This window comes from Telopea speciosissima, chromosome 4 (assembly GCF_018873765.1).
Source record: "Telopea speciosissima isolate NSW1024214 ecotype Mountain lineage chromosome 4, Tspe_v1, whole genome shotgun sequence".
Classification (NCBI taxonomy): domain Eukaryota; kingdom Viridiplantae; phylum Streptophyta; class Magnoliopsida; order Proteales; family Proteaceae; genus Telopea; species Telopea speciosissima.
In genome coordinates, this window is record NC_057919.1 from 64,803,055 (window position 1) to 64,825,553 (window position 22,499).

The window sequence follows — 22,499 nt, forward strand, 5'->3', positions numbered from 1 at the left end:
GACTTTTGGTCTAAGTTGCATAAAGTGGTACAACGGACCCGGTGGTCAAGGTTTTGCATATAGTTGATTCTTATCAAGGACCAACCATGCCACATCTATATCTTGCCATAGACTTGATGAATGAAGGTGTTTACAATGCAAATCCACGAGGTAGCAAACACTTTCTCAAAATTATCAAGGAGCTGGGAAAATCAACTTATGCATCCACTGCATAAAGGTGGTGAGTGTACGCTCTTTGTTTTTATGCAATTACATTTTTAAAGTTAATTTGAAGGATATATTACTAACTAGTGAATATGTAATGTCAATTTCAGCATATTATTTGAACCCCAAGTACCAATACGATCATAGGCTTGGGTTGAATAATAGTCTTATTGCCTTGATCAAAGAAGTAGTTGCCAAGTTGGGCGAATAGTAAATTACAGGCGATATGCAACAATGAGGTGAGTCTTATAAGTTATAATTCATTTGGAATTATTCAATTCAATACTAAATAGTAATGAGTCATTACTAATTTTAAATATTTTCCAAATGATTATAGTTGAAGACTTTTAGGGATGCATTGGGAAGTTTTGGAACCGGAGCTGCAGTAGGCGGACACGCGGTGATGCCGGTACTCATTAGTCATTACTTCATTAGTCATTACTCAATTCAATATCTTATTCTTTTGAAATGAAGGTGATATGTTTCTTTTGTATGTAATCTGGTGAATGGTGGGTGTTGTATGGGGTTAGCAAACAATTTAAGAAAAATAGCAATCAAGGTTCTCTCCCAAACATGTTAACATCTGGTTGTGAACGGAATTGGAGTACATTTTCTCTCATCCACTCCAAGAGGAGAAATAGATTGGGTTACGAACGTCTCTCTGACTTAGTGTATGTGCATTATAATTTGAGGTTGAAGATACAACACATACGCATGGGACAAGAGGGTATCAGGGAAAATATCGATCTCGCCGACATTTTCCAGGTGGAGTCTGATGATGAAGATCCTATTGTTGATTGGGTGAGGGATAGAGGTGAGCCAGTGTTAGATTAGCACTGGAGGTAGACGACCCCATGATAGCTGAACACATCTGGTGATGTGGATGACCGTAGGCTGCAGAGGGTGAGGTACATGCACGGGGACGCGTCACCCATACCGTTCGATCTTGGTGGTGTTGATGAGGAGGATGAAGATTGGTCTATGTCATCGGTGGAGATGGTGGTGGTGGAGATGGTGATGGTGGAGATGGTGGTGGTGGTCCTGGTGGAGATGGTGATGATGGAGGTGATGATGAAGGTAATGATGGACGTGATGATGATGGTGATGGTGGTCAAGCATATGAGGGAACTCGAGTCCCGTTTGTGATACAAGAGCAGCAAGAGGCAATCCGTGCCCCCACCGGCCCCACACCAGCCACACGGCCCACATCGTCCACCTCGACCTACTCGAGAAAGCAGCGTGGCCAGTCCCATCCTGGTGGTCGTGGTAGTGGTATTAGTAGGCAGGCTGAGCTTATGGACATTGATGCCCTATCTGGCTCTGTTGGTGGACTGAGTATTGGCGATAGAGACAGTAGATCGAGTGGGCATTTCCGTGCCCCATCTTTTCATGTAGACAGCAGTCCATCTCAGACAATCGAGCATGGTTCATCTCATTCACATCCATGTGGCGAAGGGCATTTCAGGCGTACCCTTGGGGGCGCGACCTATATCTTCTCCATCCATTCCCAGTTTTGAGTATGACTCCCACTCACAAGGATATAGTGGATCGTCTTTTGTGCATGACTTCTTTTCCTATACTGGCTACCCAACCAACCAGCCGCAGCCGTACAACCCGTACATGCTCCCAGAGCCGTCATATGACTCATATCATAGTGGATCAGTGGGTAGTACTTCTTCACAGTTTGGTGACCTATATCCTAGGATAGGTTACCTTCAGCATGTTGATGATGCAGTTTACATGGCCACTGTGGATGACTACACTCGCTTCTTCTCCCAGACTATGACGTGGCATGCATTTGTCCTACAGTCGGAGAGCAATACACGTCGGCTCCAGCGGACCATGAGTGGGGTTGATCCTGGACGGCGGAGTAGTTATTATTAGCAAATTTGTAAACATTTGAGATGAATGATGACTAGTTGACTACTTGGCTTGTAGCCTTGTAGGGGACAATTGGGGATATTGACATATTGTGATTTGGAATGTTTGATATCATCTTCTTAAATCTTAACTCTTAAGTTGTTATTTGTTAACTTGTTATTGACTTGATGTCTTATGTACTTAATATTATGATTTATGACTTAACTTATGAGTCATTATGTTTCCAACTTAGTTCCAAGTCAATTTACTTGTTTAATGTACAATGTGTATGTGTAAATGTGTAATTAACTAAGTTATACACTTATACATTAGGGTTCGACCGTACATTGCCAATCAATGGTGCACATCCAAAACACCATTTTGGGTGACTATTTTTGCAATTTGAACATTTAAATGTGTTTATATAGCCTAAAATAGGGTTTCCATGAAGTTTCAGGCCTTAACTTGGCCTAAAACCCACCGAAATGATCTATCGAAACATACCAGAAAAAATACAATATTTCGACCGAAATATCCGAAATTTCGAATATTTCGGATATTTCGGTCAGCTCGAAATACCGAAACGAAACGAGTTCTCGAACTATGATCTTAAGTAAATGAAATAACAAATATAAATCATGTACTTAAATGATATTTAGCATAAATAAGGGCCAAGGTGTTTGATACCACTAAGGCAACAACCGCCTAGACTCCAAACGCCTGGGCGACGCCTTGACAACTATGCATTCTCATGAATATTAACCTGGTATGTACTCCATAGGGTTGACTGTGTGGTAGAACTTCTTATTCTTCTATATTTTAGTAGAAATTGCAATTATGGAGGGTTCTTATAGAATTTACACACTCCCTTTTTCTTTTCTTTGTATATAAATGGGCAGATAATAATCATGGTGTTGGGGGATGACATAATCTCCATAGGGCTGTCTGGATATGTTATATCTAATCTTTCTTCCTTTTACCTTTCCTGTCCCCCACTTTGTTAGGCTTTCTATGCCTTTCTTCCCCCTCCTTTCTCTTTTCTTTTTCTCATTTGGTGGGCTCGATATGGTTCTTACTTTTGTATCAAGTAATAGGAAAACTGTCTTTAGTAGAAGAACAAGAAATAGGAAAGTTGTCTTTTTGGAGATTTCAAACTTTATTGGAATATCTTTGTTCCATACATTTTGATCCTTTAAAGAGGCCATCACGTGGTCCAATGGTATGAACTCAAGATGCCCACAAAAAGGCGCAGGTTCGAGTCTAAAGGTGGCCACTTCATGCAAAAGTGCAGAATGTTAGGACCAACTCTGGTCCCCCCCCCCCCCTCTCCTCTTGGGACCTTGCAAAAGCAGGACTTGCGCCGGATTTATGGCCCTAAAGGAGCAAAGAATATGGTTTTTTGGTTACAAAAGTTTCTTGTTATTCTTTGATTCTGCTGTCCTTTTCTATTGCTCATCTGTTTCAATGGGATTTGAAGACCTTTGTTTCTTTTCTCCCTTCAAATGCCTGGGGCATTTTATGCCATTCAGATGTTGGTGCGTTTTACTTTCTTGGTAGTGCCAGCTTGCTCCTCCAACCCCCCCCCCCCCCCAAAAAAATATATATATATCTATATATATATATATATTGCTTTGGTATACGTGGTTTGCTCCTTTGGATTGGGCAGATGGCCATCCTCATGGTTCCCTATCATCTATGATATGGTTGGAATTGCCAAATTAGCCCTCTACTGACTATACACTATACGCGAGAAAATCTGTTAGATAGTGGGCCATATGTTTGAGATAAGCCATGAAATTTACATGTGCTCCATCTATCAAACATTCAAATTGACAAGATAGTCCTCTACATGGCTTGAAAATTGTGGCCTGTGTAGAGAAGTTTCTATTTACGTGGTCATAAAAACACTTTACCTTTATTATTATTATTATTATTGTTCTTGTTCTCATTTTTCTCTTCAGTATACTAACTTTAGGGACTTCTGCAAATCCTAGTGATGAAGCAATTGCTGCATTCTTGGAAGCCTCTGGAAAATTCTTGAAAGTTCTTTGTCTGAATGATGTTAAGAAGGTACCACATTAACTTATAATTCTATTTTCTGAAGAACTTGTGGCTGGTCTGAATTCAAGGAAAGGAGCCATCGTCAAGGTGTGCTTAGTTTTGTGAAATCCCTAGGATAATGATTATGAAAAAGTGTGTGGGACATAGTGCTACTGAACTATTTTACAAACTTTCATATCTATTTCAATATTTTTTCCTCCTCCCCACACATCCCCCCCCCCCCCCCCAAAAAAAAAAAAAAAAGAGAATATTGAATTCTTGAATTTCTTTGTCATATTGGTTTTCTGTTTTGTTTTCATGGCCAAGTGTGCTTAAAGTTTAGGCTCTCATGTATTTTGCTCTTATACTCTGGAAAACTTTTAAAAAAATCCTACTTATGAAACATTATTTGATGTAGGGGGATCCTAGGGACTAGGTTTTCTACATTGGGTGGTGGACTGACATTGTAGGGAAATCAGTAAACAGTGGCAGCAATATATAATTAACATGAAAATTTCAGATAGGAATAGCAATCGGCAATAACAATTAGTTCAAGTTGTCTAGCATGACTTAGCAGGGATTTAATTAGGGAAATATGGGGATGGGGATCATGTTCAACACTAAACTAGGTAGGGTGCATATTCTTTCTTAATCCTTAGACTAATGCATTCGTTAACTAGGTCTGATATGCTGCTAAAATGATCACAGGCAACAGTTCTAACAATAGAAATAGACCTGAATGTTTAGATGGCAGGGACAACATTTAGTATAACTGAGAATAGATTAATGGTTCATTTCTGGACAATTACAACACTCACTAGCTACTGGAACATGGCAAAAGTCAGATATGAGTGTCATTTAATCGAGGGAACAGCAGCTATGATTAGTTGCTGAAACTGGCAGCAAGTAGTGGGATTCAGCGGTTTGCATTTACTGTAAGGGACAATGGTGCCACAGGTTATGGGGAATCTGGACAGCAAAGAGACAGATGGGATAGGGAGAAGGAGAATTAAGAGAAAGGTAATGAAGCCACTTACCTTGTGGTGCTGAGTGTAGAAAGAGAGAAGAAGAAGAAGATGATCTCCTACAAGAAAGTTAGAAAACAAGGGGGAAGGGAGCTGCCGAAATTAGAGAAGAGAGGGAGAGAAAGAATCGTGGGACATAGGGAGGGAGCTTTACTTCTTTAATTCTGAAAATTCATCCCCTTCCAAAGAGGTAGTCCACGGCTTACATAGGAGAAAAAAGAAATTCAAAATTCAAAATTAAACAAACTAAGAGTTGGTTTCCTTAAAACTAGGTTGATTTAGCAAAAGAAAAGCTAACAAATAACTAATGGGCCCCACTCTAACTAATTAAATAGGAGGAGAAAGAGACACATGTCCCACTTGCTAATTAAAAGGAAACAAATGGGTGCCACAAGCTAACAAAAAGGAAACAACCAAAAATATGACTTCTGAGATGGGTCCCACAAGCTGGCTGACGCAGATAGGGAGCTTTCTACTGAGCCCCACGAAATCAATAAAGCTGGAATGGGCTCTCCACGATGGCTGGACTGTTGGAATTGGCCTGGAATGGCCTGTATGCTGGTCCATGCTGGTTCTAACAGAACCAAAGGCTGAGTTGGGCTGGTCCCCTGCGACGGCGCCGCTGGTATATCTGAAATGGCCGGTTGGATGGGCTGATGTCCTCATCAACTCTCCCCGGGTTTGAAAAATTCACCTCCGGTGAATGAAAACTGAGATAATGCTCCAGTAAATCCAGATTGAGTTGCTGCAATTCCTCCATAGATATCCATTTGCTATCAATCTCAGGTCGTCCTCGCCATCTCACCAAAAATTCTCGTGATCCTCCCTCAAGTGTGGACACAAGTTTCTCATCAAGGATTTCTTCAACTTCTTCAGCTCTCTTGTCGAACTTAGGCACCGGTGGAGTTGGTACAATGGTATCATCAAGATCAAATGGAAATTCTGCAGGGTCATCAGGATACAAAGAAACGGCAGTAGGAGCAGCATGGTAGGGAACAAGATCCTCTACATTGAAAATATTGCTAATATTCATGTTAGCTGGCAAATCAAGAACATAAGCATTTGCACCCACTCGCTTCAGAACTATGAAAGGACCTGCACCATGAGCATGTAATTTGCTCGCTTTACTTTAGCAAAATGCTGTGGTTTGATCTGAACCATCACCATATCACCTTCTTGAAACTCCTACAGTCGTCTATGCACATATGTCCAGGACTTATACTGGTCATTGCTTAGTGCTATTCGTCGTCTGAAATTTGCATGTAAATCATGTATATGTTGCACAAAAGACTTTGCTGACGGGGAGACTCTAGAGCTGAACACAACAGGGACAAGGTCTATAGGGGCTCTGGGAAGGTAACCTAAACATATCTCAAAAGGTGATAGGCCAGTGGTCCAGTTTTTAGAACTATTATAAGCAAACTCAGCGTAGCTAAGGATACGGTCCCGACTCCCAACTGGTAAGGTACTCACCTATGAGACAACGTAACAAGTTTCCTAGACTCCTATTGATAACTTTAGTCTGACCATTAGTTTGACAGTGGAAAGCAGTTGAGAAACGAAGCTTAGTACCCACAAGGTTCTAAAACTCGGATCTTGGAGGCATCTCGGCCCCTCTAAAATCCGAGGCGAGTCAAGATCTCGCCGAGGTCTTGGCGAGTTGATGCTTTTTTTTTCCTACTCGAAACCCCATCTCAGTGGGTTTTAAATACAATGGCATTATCAGATTTTGCAAAAACAAAGTCTAAATAGGACTTTTACATTGGACCCTAAGTTGATAGGCGACGACGTACTAAAATACCCTACTCTACACATTAATGACATAATTTAGTAATAGAAAGCTAGCAAAACATTCAATTAATAGTAAAACAACTTAATAAGCATTAGAAATGTTAAAGTGATACATCAAATTGTTTTAGTTTAACAATGTTACAACTATCATCACATAAAATGAGATAGAATCACGTATTCATTCCCCACTTGTTCCACATAGTTTTCCCATGACATATTGTTGCTGCACTGTTGCATATAGTGCTCCACAGCATTCATATAATAGTTGTTATCCACATATACCAAGGCCCCTATCCTAGGGTATAGCTATTGCCATGTGGCGTGAGACGGTTCCCATGAAGTGTGAGATCCACTGCTACTGTCATATTGAGGCATGTATGGGACTGGGAATATGGGCCCAATACCAGACCCAGTGCTTTGATTGTCAAACTCATGTGTTGACTGGCCAAACTGACCATAAGCACTACATTCAGAATCAATGCTCTCCTAGCCATAATCATAGTCATGATGAGGCTGAGATGAATGCCACGACTGATGCTCACTACCAGTATCCATACTCATGCTTCCGAAACTTGCTAGCATGGTATTCATACTCGTGTCATCATGCTGAGGTTAGTTGTGTTTGCGACCCGTCCTCTTGTATGTTTTAGTGTGGCCACCATGGTCTTGATCTTGTGTGGCATGTGTAAATTGAGACCACCATCACCACCACCAGGGTCATCACCATCACCATCACCATCATCATCATCATCATCATCATCATCAGGAGCAGTTCCTGTTGCAGCCTCAAAAGGTCTCAGTGACTTTGAATGTGCACGCCCCTCTTGCGACATATAGTCCTCAATATCTGTACCGGCTACAGACGCAATGGTGGAGTCAGGTCTACCTCTAGGCTCATCCATAGCTAGTACACCACGATCCCTCACCCATTGGAATAGGGGATCCTCATCATCATCAGAGTCCTCTTGGAATATGTTGGCTAGTTCGATAGGATCTTTGTCGATGGTGTCAATTCCTTCACGTATGTGCCTCATCCTTAGTCTCATATTGTAATGCACATACACCAGCTGCTTCAGTCGTTGACTACCCAATCTGTTCCGCCTCTTTGAGTGTATCAATGCGAATGTACTCCAGTTGCACTCGCACCCAGAGGATGAACAAGTTTGTGAGAGCACTTTCACTGCTATCTTCCTCAAGTTGGGTGAACTTGTACCATAAAGTACCTACCAGTCGGCTGCATTATAAATATAGAATATTAAAAATATGTACATTCTAAATGGATAAAATTATAATTCATAAATGTAAAGCCATACCACCTACCAGGGTCTGACTTTTGTCTACCCTCCACTATAGATTTTCGACTAAAACTTGTTGAGGCTTCTCTGAAGAATTTGATCTATTTTCATTTGAAATTTTAGAGGCATTAGTATTTGCTAGTTAGTAATTACATTCCTTTACTTCCTACCAAAGTACTAAAGTCCCATACTCTCACCTCGTCATTGCAGTCAGCTTGTGTCTTGGCATTGGGCTCCAACTTCTCAATAACAGTTTAAACTGCTACTAACAATTCTGTGTCTAACCCAAGATCATACGAGTACTGGTACTTTGGATTCAAATGTGTTAGTGACTTAATGCTTTTGAGTTTTGAATATGTAAATGTAAAAACTCATATAAAGTGTAAAATATGTTGAAGTGTTGAACTCACCAGCTTTATGCAATGGATGACTCAAGTGCTTCTCCCACCGCTCATCAATGATGTTAATGTATGACCTAACACTTTGAGGTATCGCAGCTCTGACCATTTCCTTCATCTTCTTCGGGGCAGCATATATGTGGGACAAGGTAAGCTTCTTCTCCATATCAACCATCCTTAGTACTGCCACCACTGGCTCTAATATGGCAACAACTTTATGCAAGTCCTTCCAGAATTGGTCACTTGCAATGGTCTATTGTGCTGCCCTCCCTTCTTCTGAATTAGAACCATGCCAACTAAACCAATGTTCACTTGCAAACATAGACCTCAGACCTATCACCTTCATCTGAAAGCTCTTCAATGCAATGTAATTGGTGGCAAATCGAGTGACACCAGGCCTCACTAAACCCCCCTTGCATTTTTCCTTCATCATGGCTAAAGCATAACCATGGTTATATATAAAGTTGGTCACTTGCCTTACCCTATTGACCACACTTGCCACCAAAGTTTTTTTCCCCATGTCCTTCAGCATTAAATCAATGGAATGTGTTGCACATAGAGTCAAATAGAGGCGGATCCTCTTACTCTTCTTGTTCATCAACTTCTCTCCAGCCTTTTTATAGTTAGAACTGTTATCCGTCACAATTTGAATCTTCCTCCACCACTTGCTTCAGTCGCTTATACAAGTATGATGCATCTTTTACATGCTTCGATGCATCGACAGACTTTAAGAATACTGTATTCTCATTACAACTCACCATGAAATTGATAATAGACTGTCTAGTAGGTCCAATCCAACCATCAACCATAAGGGTAACCCATACGTCTCCCACCTTGGCTTCAGACTCTCAATGTACCCTTTCAGCTCCTCTATCTGTTGAGGCAAATATACATTATATAACTCATATGGTGAAGGCCCCTCCCATCCTGGACAAGTCATCCACGTCAAGGAATGCATTATAGTATGTTCCTTATGCTACATTAGCTGGAATGTCATTGTATAATATGAATTTGCTTAAGGCTTTCTGTGCTCCCTCTTGTTTACCACCAAACACTTGCAGGATGGTTGGCTGGTAGGCATCCTGTTGCCTAAAGGTAGATGGATCCTGCTAAAAAATGAGATCTAGGGAATGTGCTCGTGGTTGGGCTGGGGGCCGTGGGATTTGTCTTATGTTAGTGCTTCTCCTCCTCTCAACTTCTTGCACTGGTGCAGCTGAGCCAAATCCACCAGCTCCTCTTGCTTGCTCATATCTTCTCACATTCTCATAATGCAAACTTTGTCTACTCTCTACCAAAGTCTACTGGTAAATTCTCCATTCAGCGTCTGATTCGAACTCACCAGATGTAGGTCTATATTCAGTATCATCTCCTCCACGGATTTCTACACCGGGCCTCTCTAGAACTCCCTCATCAAAAGCTATTTGTTGTTTTTCCCTCTCAGCTTTATTTGTTCGTACTCCTCTCAAGTTTTGTGCCATAGCTAGTTTCAGTTGGCTCGGAACATTTCGGCATGAGGCAACGTCCTTACCTGTACCAGACAAATGTTGCTTTAACCTAGTTGCTCCTCCAAAATTTAGAATCTTTCCACAATAGTTACACTTCGAATTCTTTTATCCTCGAAAATCGGGACTCCATGTAGCCATGCTATATCCCCCATTGTGTAAGAAATGTCTTATTTTTTACATTGTTACATAAAAAAGCATGTATTACTAACTATTACAGACTTAAAGTAATGTATTAAAAACTTAAAGTATTGTATTCATAACTATTAAACATAATGTCAAGCTACTAGAACAATCAAATAGCTATCTCTTATTTATTCTCTAACCCTAGTATTTTTTCTTAATTAAAAATAATTTTTATAATTTTTATTAAAAATAATTATACCTTAAAGTATAAAATATTATAACATAATGATGTATTTGACACCATTTAAAGTTGGACATTATGTACATATGTTGTGCATAATTTTTCAACAAAAACAAGTATTTTTCCTTAATTTTATATATTTTTTAAACATTTTTATTAATTCTAAAAAATAAAATATTTTTTTAATGGGTGAAAAAATAAAATGACTCCATGATGCTGTAGAGCATCCAAAGTTGTCCAACATATGTGAAAATCACATCCAAACAATAAGTATTCATCCTATTTTTTTCAATTTCTTTTTTCAAAAAATTCATTTGCAAAAAATATAATAAAAAATTAATAACAAAAATAAAAATTCAGACTCCATCAAGTGATAGATCGGTCAAAGTTGTGTAACATAACTTAAAATGACATCAATCTACAAGGATTCAACAAATTTTTTTGAAAAAAATAGCTTACCTTTCAAAAATCCTTCAAATACTTGATGAATCTTGCAAAAGTGGAGTTGAATCTTTAGTTTGGCAGTTGAATCACCCTTGAAAGATTGCAATCCATCAAAAAAATCAAGTGAAAGAGAGGTTTTGGGAGAAGAAGACTACAAGAGAGGTATTTTGAGGTTTCTGGATAGAACTCGTCGAGATATGCGAGTTCTGTCAAGTTATGTGGATAAAATAGAGGTAGGTGGGTTAAAAAAATGGGTTGAAACCGAAACCGTATCCGAGATCCGATATCCCCCGGAGATCTCGGTGAGATTGTATTTTTTTCTCTCAACCTCTATCTTGTCTCGAGATTTTGGAATACCGAGAAACTCGGCGAGATCTTGAACTATGAGTACCCATCATCCACCATAGTGTCCTCCAAAAATGACTAGTGAACTTGACATCCCTATCAGACACTATGGTACTAGGCAACCCATGGTACTTGACCACTTCATTGAAGAAGAGTTTGGTGATCACTAATGCATCAGAAGTTTTGGAACATGGAATAAAATGCACCATCTTCGAGAAGCGGTCTACTACCACAAATACTGAATCATGCCCTCTAGAGGTTCTTGGGAGTCCAAGCACAAAATCCATGCTCAGATCTTGCACGGGGCATGGGGAACAGGAAGGGGTGTGTACAAGCTAGTATTTTGCTTCTATTGCTTAGTAGTTTGACAGGTCCTACACTGACTCACTATGGTTGCCACATCCCTCTTGAGACTAGGCCAGTGAAATTGGTCCTCAACAAGGGCAATGGTCTTGTCTCGACCAAAATGATAGGTAATACCCCCAGCATGCCATTCCGATACTAAGAAATCTCGGAGTGATGTCTTGGGACTGCACAACTTGTTCCCTTTGAAGAGGAAACCATCTCTCAAAAGATAATTTGATCGACCAAGAGAGGGATTCTTGCCCAAGGCTGCGAACAGCTCACCAAAATCAGGGCAAGAGGCATACTGATGTCTAACTTGCTCAAACCCTATGACTTCTACACTCATGATCTGGAGTAATACACGGGTCTGACTCTTAGAATTGGTGCGACTGAGGAACATATTTACCCGACTCAACGCATCTGCAACTGTGTTCTCAATACCAGGTCGATGTTTGATCACAAAAGTGAACGCTTGGAGGAATTCGACCCATATAGCGTGTCTCTGATTCAGCTTCTTTTGGGCACTCAAGTATTTCAGAGCCTGATGATCAGAGAAGAGAACGAACTCTTGCAGTATAAGATAATGTCGCCAATAGCGCAAGGCCTAGACAACCACATAGAATTCCTTATCATACGTGGAATATCGTTGCCTTGCTTCATTAAGTTTCTCACTAAAGTAAGCAACAGGGTGACCTTCCTGTCCTAAGACACCACCTACTCCAACGCTAGATGCGTCATAGCTGACTTCAAAGACCTTAGAGAAATCTGGGAGACGGAGAACTGGGGCGTTCGTCATCAATTTCTTAATTTCAATGAAGGCCTTTGCAGCACTTTTAGTCCATTGAACTCCTTATTTTTCATGCAATTCGTGATAGGAGACATAATGGAACTAAATTGGTAAATGAACCTCATATAGAACGTAGCTAGACCAGGGAAACTGCACACCTCATGGATATTGTTCGGTTTTGGCCATTCAAAGATTGCTTTCACCTTCTCAGGATCAGTAGATACTCCATGGACCGATACAACAAACCCTAGGAAAACAACCTGATCACTCATAAAGGTACATTTGTTAAGGTTAACATAAAGTTTTTCTTTTTGAGCCACCTGAAAGACCTGTCGTAAGTGATCAAGATGGGAAGACGGGTTTTTATTGTAGATGAGAATATCATCAAAGTAAACCACTAGGAAATTGCCAATGAATGGTCATAGCACTTGATTCATTATTCTCTTGACGGTAACTAGGTGCATTGATCAAACCAAAAGGCATGACCAACTACTCGAATAGGCCATCCTTTGTCTTGAAGGTTGTCTTCCATTCATCCCTGGGTCTAATCCGGACTTGGTGATACCCACTTTTGAGATCAATCTTTGAAAAGATTAATGAGCCAGCCATCATATCCAACATGTCATCAAGCCTAGGTATAGGAAACCTATACTTGGCAGTGATCTTGTTGATGGCTTGACTATCCACACACATACGCCAAGTATCATCTTTCTTTGGCGTCAGGAGTGCAAGTATCGCACAAGGACTAAGATTCTCCCTAATGAATCCCTTCTGAAGTAGCTCATCTACTTGACGCTTGAGCTCAGCGTGTTCCTTGGGATTCATGTGATAGTGGGGTAAATTTGGCAAGGAAGAACCAAAAACTAAATAAATTGCGTGTTGGACGTCACGCATCGGTAGTAACTCATCAGGTAGTTCCTCGGGAAACACTTGCTCAAATTCTCTCAACAAGGGTTGTACGTCTCTAGGGGCCTCATTAAATCTGCATGATACATCAGTATTACTCTGTATGGAAACTATAGCGTAAACAATTCCCGACTCTTTACACTTACCCTCAAATTGTCGTTGATTCAAAATGTTGAGCGTTTTGGTGGGAGTTTGTTTGAAAGTACTACCCTTGTATTCCGGGACCTTAACCTCTTTGGGAGCACTAGGACTCAATCTAATTTTCTTCCGTTTAAATTCAAAGACACAGGTGTTAGACCATCCATAATTGGTGACATCTCTATCATATAACCACGGTCTACCAAGGATAATGTGTGCCACATCCATCTCAAGAACATCACACCACATTCTATCCCGATAGCCTGCGAAATGTAAAGAGGCTAGACATCTTAGGGTAATAGGTATAGTAGATTGGTCTACCCAGGCAACCTTGTAAGGCTTTGGATGCGCCTCTGGTTTAAGTCCCTTTCGGGCAACAGCATTTTGGAAAACTACATTCATGCAGCTTCCACTGTTGATGGCAACGCGGCAATTCTTACCCTGATGGCAAGTGTAAGTGATAAAGATGTTGGTCCGTCGCCAATCGTCGTTGTTCTTGGGTTGTGAGACCATGCATCGTATAACTCTAAGTCTATGCCCATCGATCACGTCAACCTCTTCATCAGATATGTTCTCATCTGGTTGGTGATCCTCGTACTCTTGGTTCTGGGTGTCATCCGGGTCATAGTCCTCGTGGTCTTGACCTCCAACAAAAAGATTTATGTTGGGACATTCCCTAGCAACGTGTCCAAATCCTTGGCATTTGAAGCACTGGAGTTAACCACTTTTAATGGGAGCTGCTCCCAAGACGCTTTTACCCTTATTGTTGTCAATTTGACGTTGTGGATTAACAAGGGGTCTTTGGAAATTGGGTGCATTTGGGAGGGGCCTTCGGAAGCTGGGCTCCCCAGCCTGGAAGCTCTTCTTTTGAGGGAAAGTCCTCGTTGATTCAATTTCAAGAGCTATCCGAAAGGCTTGAGGGACATCTCGCACCAAGTGAGATGCCATCTGTAACCGGATGGCGGAATTGAGTCCAGTAAGGAATTTGGAGAGTGTTTGCTCAACATCCTCACGAGTACGGCTCTTAATTTTCAGGTCATTGAATTGCTCATGTACTTAGTTACAGACCACTTCCCTTGTTTCAGGGTGTTCATTTCATTTAACAGTTGTAGCCTATAGGTGATAGGCAAGAACTCCCTCTTGAGCCTGTCTTGCATCTCGACCCAAGTGGTCACTGGTTCAAGTCCTAGACTATTCTCTTGGTACTCTAATTCTATCCAGAAGTCTTGAGCAGCTCCGGTAAGCTTGATTTTAGTGAACCTGAAGCGAACTTCCTCAGACATCTCATAGAAATCAAATTACCGGTCCATTTGCTTAATCCAATCTAATAGGACTTTAGCATCAATCTGACCGTCGTTGGAAGGTGTCTCTACCTTGACCATCCTCCTAACATCAAAACCCCTATTGTAATGATCAAAGCCATCATCATCCCCGTATGGTAAGGATACCTCGGGCCATGTTGTCCACGTGGCCCACGACCTTTACCTCTAGCCTGATTACGTCCATTGCCTAGGAAATTGTCCCCTATTCTATCATGACCATCAGAATGGTTGTCGTAATCTTCCAAATCAGGTTGGGGAATCTCATTCCTAGGTCCATTGCCTTGGACATTACGGCCTTGCTACCCATCCATAGCTTCAAGCCTTGTGATGGTTTGAATATTCCGTTCAATGGCTTGGATGTTAGCAGCTTGTGCTGCCCGTGCATTGGTAGCTCTTACCAACTCTTGGAAAGCTTGGATTGCTTCCCTAGACTCCTCATGTTGTTGGAGTAACTGAGTCCATTGATCAAGTGAAATTGAGCTGTTAGGAGGGTCCGTCATGTTTTGATGTAGTCTACCACAGCGGGTGGACATGCAAAGGGGTACCTAAAGACACTTAGACTCACAACCAGCAGCAACTAGACACCTAAACCTCTCTCTGATGCCAACATTGATGTAGGGAGATCCTAGGGACTAGGTTTCCTACATTGGGTGGTGGACTGACATTGTAGAGAAATCAGTAAACAGTGGTAGCAATACATAATTAACATGAAAATTCAGCTTAGAATTGCAATCGGCAATAACAATTAGCCCCAGTTGTCTAGCATGACTTAGCAGGGATTTAATTAGGGAAATATGGGGATGGGGATCATGTTCAGCACTAAACATGGTAGGGTGCATATTCTTTCATAATCCTTAGACTAATGCATGCGTTAACTAGGTCTGATATGCAGCTAAAATGATCACAGGCAACAGTTCTAACAACAGAAATAGACCTGAATGTTTAGATGGCTGGGACAGCATTTAGTATAACTGAGAATAAATTAATGGTTCATTTCTGGACAATTACAGCACTCACTAGCTACTGGAACATGGCAAAAGTCAGATATGAGCGTCATTTAATTGAGGGAACAACAGCTATGATTAGTTGCTGAAACTGGCGGCAAGTAGAGTTAATTGAAACAGGGGGGGTTTCAGCCATTTGCATTTACTGTAAGGGACAATGGTGCCACAGGTTATGGGGAATCTGGACAGCCAAGAGACAGATGGGATAGGGGAGAAGGAGAATTAAGAGAAAGGTGATGAAGCCACTTACCTTGTGGTGCCAAGTGTAGAAAGAGAGAAGAAGAAGAAGATGATCTCCTGCAAGAAACAAGTTAGAAAACAAGGGGAGAGGGAGCTGCCGAAATTAGAGAAGAGAGGGACAAAGAATCGTGAGACATAGGGAGGGAGCTTTACTTCTTTAATTCTGAAAATTCATCCCCTTCCAAAGAGAGAGTCCACGGCTTACATAGGAGAAAAAAGAAATTCAAAATTTAAAATTAAACCAACTCTTTCCTTAAAACTAGGTTGACTTGCAAAAGAAAAACTAACAATTAACTAATGGGCCCCACACTAACTAATTAAATAAAAGGAGGAAGAGACACATGTCCCACTTGCTAATTAAAAGGAAACAAATAACCATCAAAGAAACAAATGGGTCCCACAATCTAACAAAAAGGAAACAACCAAAAATATGACGGCTGAGATGGGTCCCACAAGCTGGCTAATGCAGATAGGGAGCTTTCTACTAAGCCCCACGAAATCAATAAAGCTGGAATAGGCTCTCCACGATGGCTGGGCTGCTGGAATGGGCCTGGAATAGCCTGTATGCTGGTCCATGCTGGTTCTAACAGAACCAAAGGCTGAGTTGGGCTGGTCCCCTGCGACGACTCCGCTGGTATATCTGAAATGGCCGGTTGGATGGGCTGATGTCCTCATCATTATTGCTCCTGAAATTTCAAGAGCCTAAGCTAATAATTTATCGCAGTTACTGTGAATATGGTATCAAACATTAAGGTGATGCAAACTCTTCTGTCTGTCATTCTTTCCTGAGTGACATTGTGCGATTGTATCTTCGGTTAGTCTACTTCTGATTTCTAAATGGTTACTTGATGAATCTACAAGCTATGATGGGGTTAAAGGTGGGCTTGTTTTGTGTGTGGACTTTTACAGGTTGGTCACCACACAGCTATTTCACTTGCCAAATGTTCAAGAATACACATACTGGACCTGTCCTTCTGCCGTGAGTTGACCGATGAAGCATTGGGATTGATCGTTGATAACTGCTCAAATCTGCAATTGCTAAAACTTTTTGGATGTACCCAGGTAATTGTTCTTATGTCACAAACATTAGTTTGAATGTGAACCGTAACTTCTATTAAATATTTGGGAGAGGGTTCTCTGAGCAAGCAGGGTACACTACACCTTCTTGAATCATTATTTCTCTTTCTTTAAAAAAATTAATATAATACTGCATGTGAGGAGGCGCAGTGTACGCATTAGGCTCAGAGAGCCTTTTCCCTAAAAATTTTAGAGAAACATTCTGGTTGTGAGGCCTAGGGAAGTTGCACTTGTTGATGTCATATGCACAGAAATTGATCATTGTTCTATGTGATCTAAATGATAAAGCTACTATTTAGGGGTTCATTGCTGAAAAAGTAAATTGGCCTAGCTATCCTAAATGGGCTTGGAGGTATGTGGGTTTGTCCAAAATGCAATGAAAAAAATATTCTCCCAAACTAATAATGCTCTTCTGAATTTTTTAATATTTTGTGGTACATTTCATCCTGTGGGCTGCCGGATATTTTCTTGATTGCTTATTACATGTCATCTGTAGTCTACATGAAGTCTTTGTCATAAAACGTAGAATGCCTTTCTTAATAACTTAACAAATTCATCCGGATTTAGTAAATATCTGCACTTATTTAGAAAAGATATTTCTACTGTTACATAAAGAAGAAAAGACTGTAGAAGAGAACATGAGGAAGGATATTGTATCTTTTAGTCTGTTCAATCAACAGACTGTCACACTGTACACTTAGTTCTCATTGGTGGGGAATAAAGTAATAAATAAAAGAAGAGAACAAAACTTCACATGAGGAAGGATATTGTATCTTTTAGTCTTACAAAAGTTGTTTTTTTACATCCTGCAAGGTGTGTATGTTTACTGACTCATAGGTTCTGACCATCATATTGGTGCCCCCGTGATGTAGATTCATCACCCAAATGAGCTTATTTTGTTAGGAGTTGGGCCTTTGATCGCATGGGTTTTCTATGTGATAGGCCACTGTTATGGGCCTAAAATATGGGTAATTAGGTTGCGTACGGGATTAGATGTTTTAGTCCTATACTTAGTTTTATTTTCATGTTTTTAATGTTTTAAATTGAACCGGTCCAAAGCTGGTTTGAACCAGTGGTTCAATTTAAGTGATTTTAGTAGTTTTTCTTTTAATTGATTAGTTGGGTTGGATTAGGATTCTATTTTGAGTCTATTTCAGTTTCCTAGTCAGTTTAATTTACCTAATAGGTTAAAGATTGGGTTAGGCCTTTCCTTTTTAGTGTAAGAGTCTAATTTTGAGTATTTTATATAAGGTAATAAGGGGCCAAATTATTGAACACGAATTTGATTAATAAAAGAATTTTTGCTTGCTGCCTTGCTCTATTGAGTGTTGCCTTTTGAGTCATATCAAGGTGAAGGGACTGGTGGATCTCCAGTTAACCCTTTGCATCTTGTAGATCGGGAGGACCTGCTTTGTCTTCAAGCTGCTGCCATTGAAGACCTGCAACTCCAAGTAAAGTATGTAATATCATCAACCATTCCCGCTTCTTTTCCTAATCCTCTAAACCCACCACCATCGATCCCCATTGTCAATATCAATCCTTACTACCTTCCTCATCCTTCATTAATACCATAGATCCATTAGAACCTAAAACCTGCAACTATTCTTCTTCCCTTCTAGGTCACATGCAAGGTGATTTTCACGAGAATTCTGCCCAGCCAAATCTAACCGTTAGAACCTGCTAAAATTTTGATCGAATCTTCCTCAAACCCTAAGAGAGACTCGATCCAAATTTCAGTACAATCCACCTATCCGATTGTAAATTATACTTTTACCCCTCTCTCCTATCTTTACTAGGAAACCTCCATAACTCCAGATTTAACCATCTGATTTAGTTGTAACTTTCAGCATATATTCCCCTCCACGCTACCCACACTCGACCTAAATATTAAGCCCATTCAACCATTTGATTCCTACCCTAGATTCCATCATCTTTCCACCTTTCAAAACCTTAACCTTAGTTGCTGCCCAAATCCATCTAACCTATTTCTACCCATCCAAAACCCATAAAACCTAGTTCATTAGACTCCCCTACACCTGCCTAGCTTTACCAGATAAGACACATTCCCATTATCCTAATCCTAACCCTAAAATTGACCTAAAACCTGAATTCTGCCCCCATTGAACCAGCAGCTTAACAGATCCTGGTTAGTTGGCTCCTACTAGATCTCCTACCTATCTAGGACTACATTACCCCGCCATATGTTCTCTTGGACAGACCATACTCAAATGAATCCTGTCAGTATTATGTTTCCTGAGGTTTATAACAAATCCAGGGGGAAGCCCTGTTGATTGGAGGTCTGTCTTGATTGCTTATAGTTTTGTTTATATCATATATTGAAAGCTACTTGTTATGCCCCCTCCCCTTCCCTAAAAGTACATTTATTACTTTTGTTTTCCTGTTGCTCAGATTTTTGACATATTTGTTTAATGACCTTCACTGCATTTCCTTACATTCAGGAACTGTCAAATAGTATCCTGTAAGCTGTATTGTTGTAATACATAAATATGAAAAAAAAATGTGAATTGCAATGTATGAGGTAGTAGGGCATAATGTTTCATTTTCATTTTCTTCCTCTTTGCAGATCACGAATGTGTTTAAAGATGGCCACTCGAATCCCCATGTGGAAATCGTTGGTTTGGAGTTGACTCCAATGTTAAAACATCTTGGCCATTATGATCTTTTGCAAGAACCTTTGGAAGAAGCATCTGGAGACTGATCTTTGGTTTCTTCAACTACACTTCGAATTTCAAATGTTTCAGCTGCTTAATATGACTGACTACTTTGCATCAATTGATACTGGAAAATACAAAAACTGCCTTATAGATATGCTCACCCCATCATGTGAAACATCTTCTCTTCATTTTACCCGAAATGTAATCGCAAAGCATTGCCTTCATTTTGCATCTTAATGTGTTTCCTGTTTCTGTATTTGGAGATTCATTTCTTAAAATTCTGGCATTCTCCTTACCTGATTGGCCATTACAATTTCATTCCCTTTGTTGGATTTCATTGGATCTATTTACAGCAGGACTTCATTTAATTTCTTGTTTTTCCCTGGCCAAATCCTTTTGTAATTTCGCAGATTCATGCATGATATTAAATCTTTCTATGGTCTGTGGTTAGCCGATGGAATTTTATACTTTCCCTTGCTACCTAGTACCTACGTTAGAGAAGGCGCTGTCAGATAATAAGTTATGGGAAGTGCAGAAAAGTTTATTAAAATTTTACAAATATAATCAAGTAAAATAAAATGAGAAAAGTAGTGGCTCCATTTGTTTTGATATAAAATGGTCAAGTAAAAAAGAGGAATGTAAATTTTTATAGGGAAAAGTTCTGAGCCCGGGGGTTTCCTTAACAAAAGAGGGGGAGGTTTGTAGGAGAACTCGCTCTCTTTTTTCTCTAGTATGGTGCCTCGCTCGTTTATTCATTTAGAACTAAGAAAGACAACAGGCCTTGTTTATGATGGTTAATATCATAAACAAACAAAGATTTTAAACTCAGAATCAGGGGGTTGAATTTGCAAGGATTGATTTCGATCTGATCCTGGTGGAATCGATCCCAAAAACCCTCGAATGTAGAGTCAGCCCCTAATATCTGAAACCCAATTATCTAGTCCCAAAAACTCTAGAACTTGCTGCTTTGGAACGTCTGGAATTGGGATCGTTTAGAGTCGATTTCGATCCAAATTGATTGACTCGATGGATCTGATACCAATATTTAAAATCATGTAACAAATCTATTTAACGTATTGCAAAGCCATTATATACCTGCATTGATAGATATGGGTGGGGTTTCTTAATTTTACAAGCTAATTATTTTTTTTGGAAATGGTTTACAAGGTAATTGGGATGGATAGCCACAAGATGCTTTTAGATATTTTTTTACATTTTTCCCAGCATTTTTTTTTTTGGGGGTTGGGTGGGGTGGGGGTGGCTACTTTACCTTTTTTTGAAAGAAACTAAAGATAACATTTACTTTTTTTTCACGGTCAAATCTTACCGAGGGTGCATTGGTCACTAAGGCGGCAGCCCAAGAGGGTGGTCATAGGAATTAAAGGATATCTAACATTTGATGGGGAGGGAGAGTCGAAGAAGCGACCTCATCCATGGACTTAGGACAATACTCTACTGCACTAACAATCATCACCACGTCAAGAGATGCTTCTCAAGATAACAGTAACGGATCTTCATCTCCTCCAATTCCTTGTTTGGTCTAGTTTTCCAGTTCCTCTAACACGGGGGGCTGGAATGATCACCCTACCTTTGCCCAAACATTGCCCAGTTGGGATCCACCCCCTCCTATTAGAGGAACTGGGGCACTAGCCGCGCAGGGACTGGAGGAGATAATTTTCCAACATTAACTAAGAAGGAAAACTACAAAGTCATAAGCATCATCATACTTCTCATACTCCCATCTACCTAACCTAGCCCTATTAGGCAGATATTTAACACCTTGCAGAAGATTATTATTACAGTCCTTAAATGTTAAGTTTGACAAATTCACAAAGAATCATCTACAATGTTTTAAAATAACCCACATTGTTCATTACACACAAGGGAGCACCTATTTCAGACGGTTGGGTTTTGGTGTGGTTAAAGAATTATAAAAGGGATTTGTACATCACACCAATAGCAGTGTAGAGGATGATATCATCCACCTCGGCCCACATGGATTAGAATAGGATAGTGTGTCTGGCCCTATGTCTCTTTATGTGAAAGGACGTATGATGGAATATGCAATCCAATAGGGGTGATTTGATTTAGATTTTTTTTTTTTTTTTGATAACTGATTTGATTTAAATTGAATGAGCAAAAAGTGGACCTAAAAGTTGGGACATTGACATGGTTATCTAAATTTGATTATATGCTTAAAAAATTATTTTGATATGGTTTTGATATGAGACATTGAGATACTTGAAAGATTGTGATTGATATGAATATATTCTAAGTCTTATATGTTTCATTATAAATTTATGGGAAAAAGTTCTCTATCTGGCCTACGTCAGCACTCCCATGAGTCTATCTCTCTCCTCCCCATGTGAAAAGATATCTCTGCCCCCTTATTTTAAGGAGGAGAGAGATAGACACATGGGAGTGCTGGCGTAGGCCATACTCCCGTACAGAAAACTACTTCCCTAAATTTTTATCTTGAGAATCAACTGTTTGTCATCATCAAAAAGAGGGAGATTGTTGGAGAATTGCCCATTCAAGAATCTCATATTCTCGAATTGTTTTCAACTAAGTTTTGATGATAACAAACACTTGTATATATTTTAAGGGAAAAAGATCTTTGTCCGGGAGTGTGGCTTACACAGCACTCCCATGAGTCTATCTCTCTTCTCCCCATGTGAAAAGACACTTTTGCCACCGTGTTTTAAGGAGGAGAGAGAGAGACTCATGGGAGATG

At 40.1% G+C, this 22,499-nt stretch overlaps 1 protein-coding gene and 2 long non-coding RNA genes across 3 annotated transcripts in view; 2 read left to right on the forward strand and 1 right to left on the reverse strand.

The window, feature by feature from the left end:
* Positions 1-19,809, forward strand: part of LOC122659545 (dynein regulatory complex subunit 6-like) — a 29,605-nt gene extending 9,796 nt beyond the window's left edge. The window contains exons 4-6 of the mRNA XM_043854648.1: positions 4,059-4,134; positions 16,923-17,075; positions 19,675-19,809. Coding sequence (XP_043710583.1) covers positions 4,059-4,134; positions 16,923-17,075; positions 19,675-19,809 — 364 coding nt within the window. The remainder of the gene's footprint in view (positions 1-4,058; positions 4,135-16,922; positions 17,076-19,674) is intronic.
* LOC122657610 lies at positions 6,653-11,431 on the reverse strand. The gene is made up of 4 exons (XR_006332329.1): positions 11,318-11,431; positions 10,071-10,072; positions 8,252-8,257; positions 6,653-6,693 (listed from the first exon to the last, which is right to left on the reverse strand). It is a non-coding gene; the product is annotated as an uncharacterized LOC122657610 (long non-coding RNA).
* LOC122657611 lies at positions 6,656-11,507 on the forward strand. Its single transcript, XR_006332330.1, has 2 exons — positions 6,656-6,697; positions 11,315-11,507. It is a non-coding gene; the product is annotated as an uncharacterized LOC122657611 (long non-coding RNA).
* Positions 19,810-22,499: the final 2,690 nt, after the last annotated feature.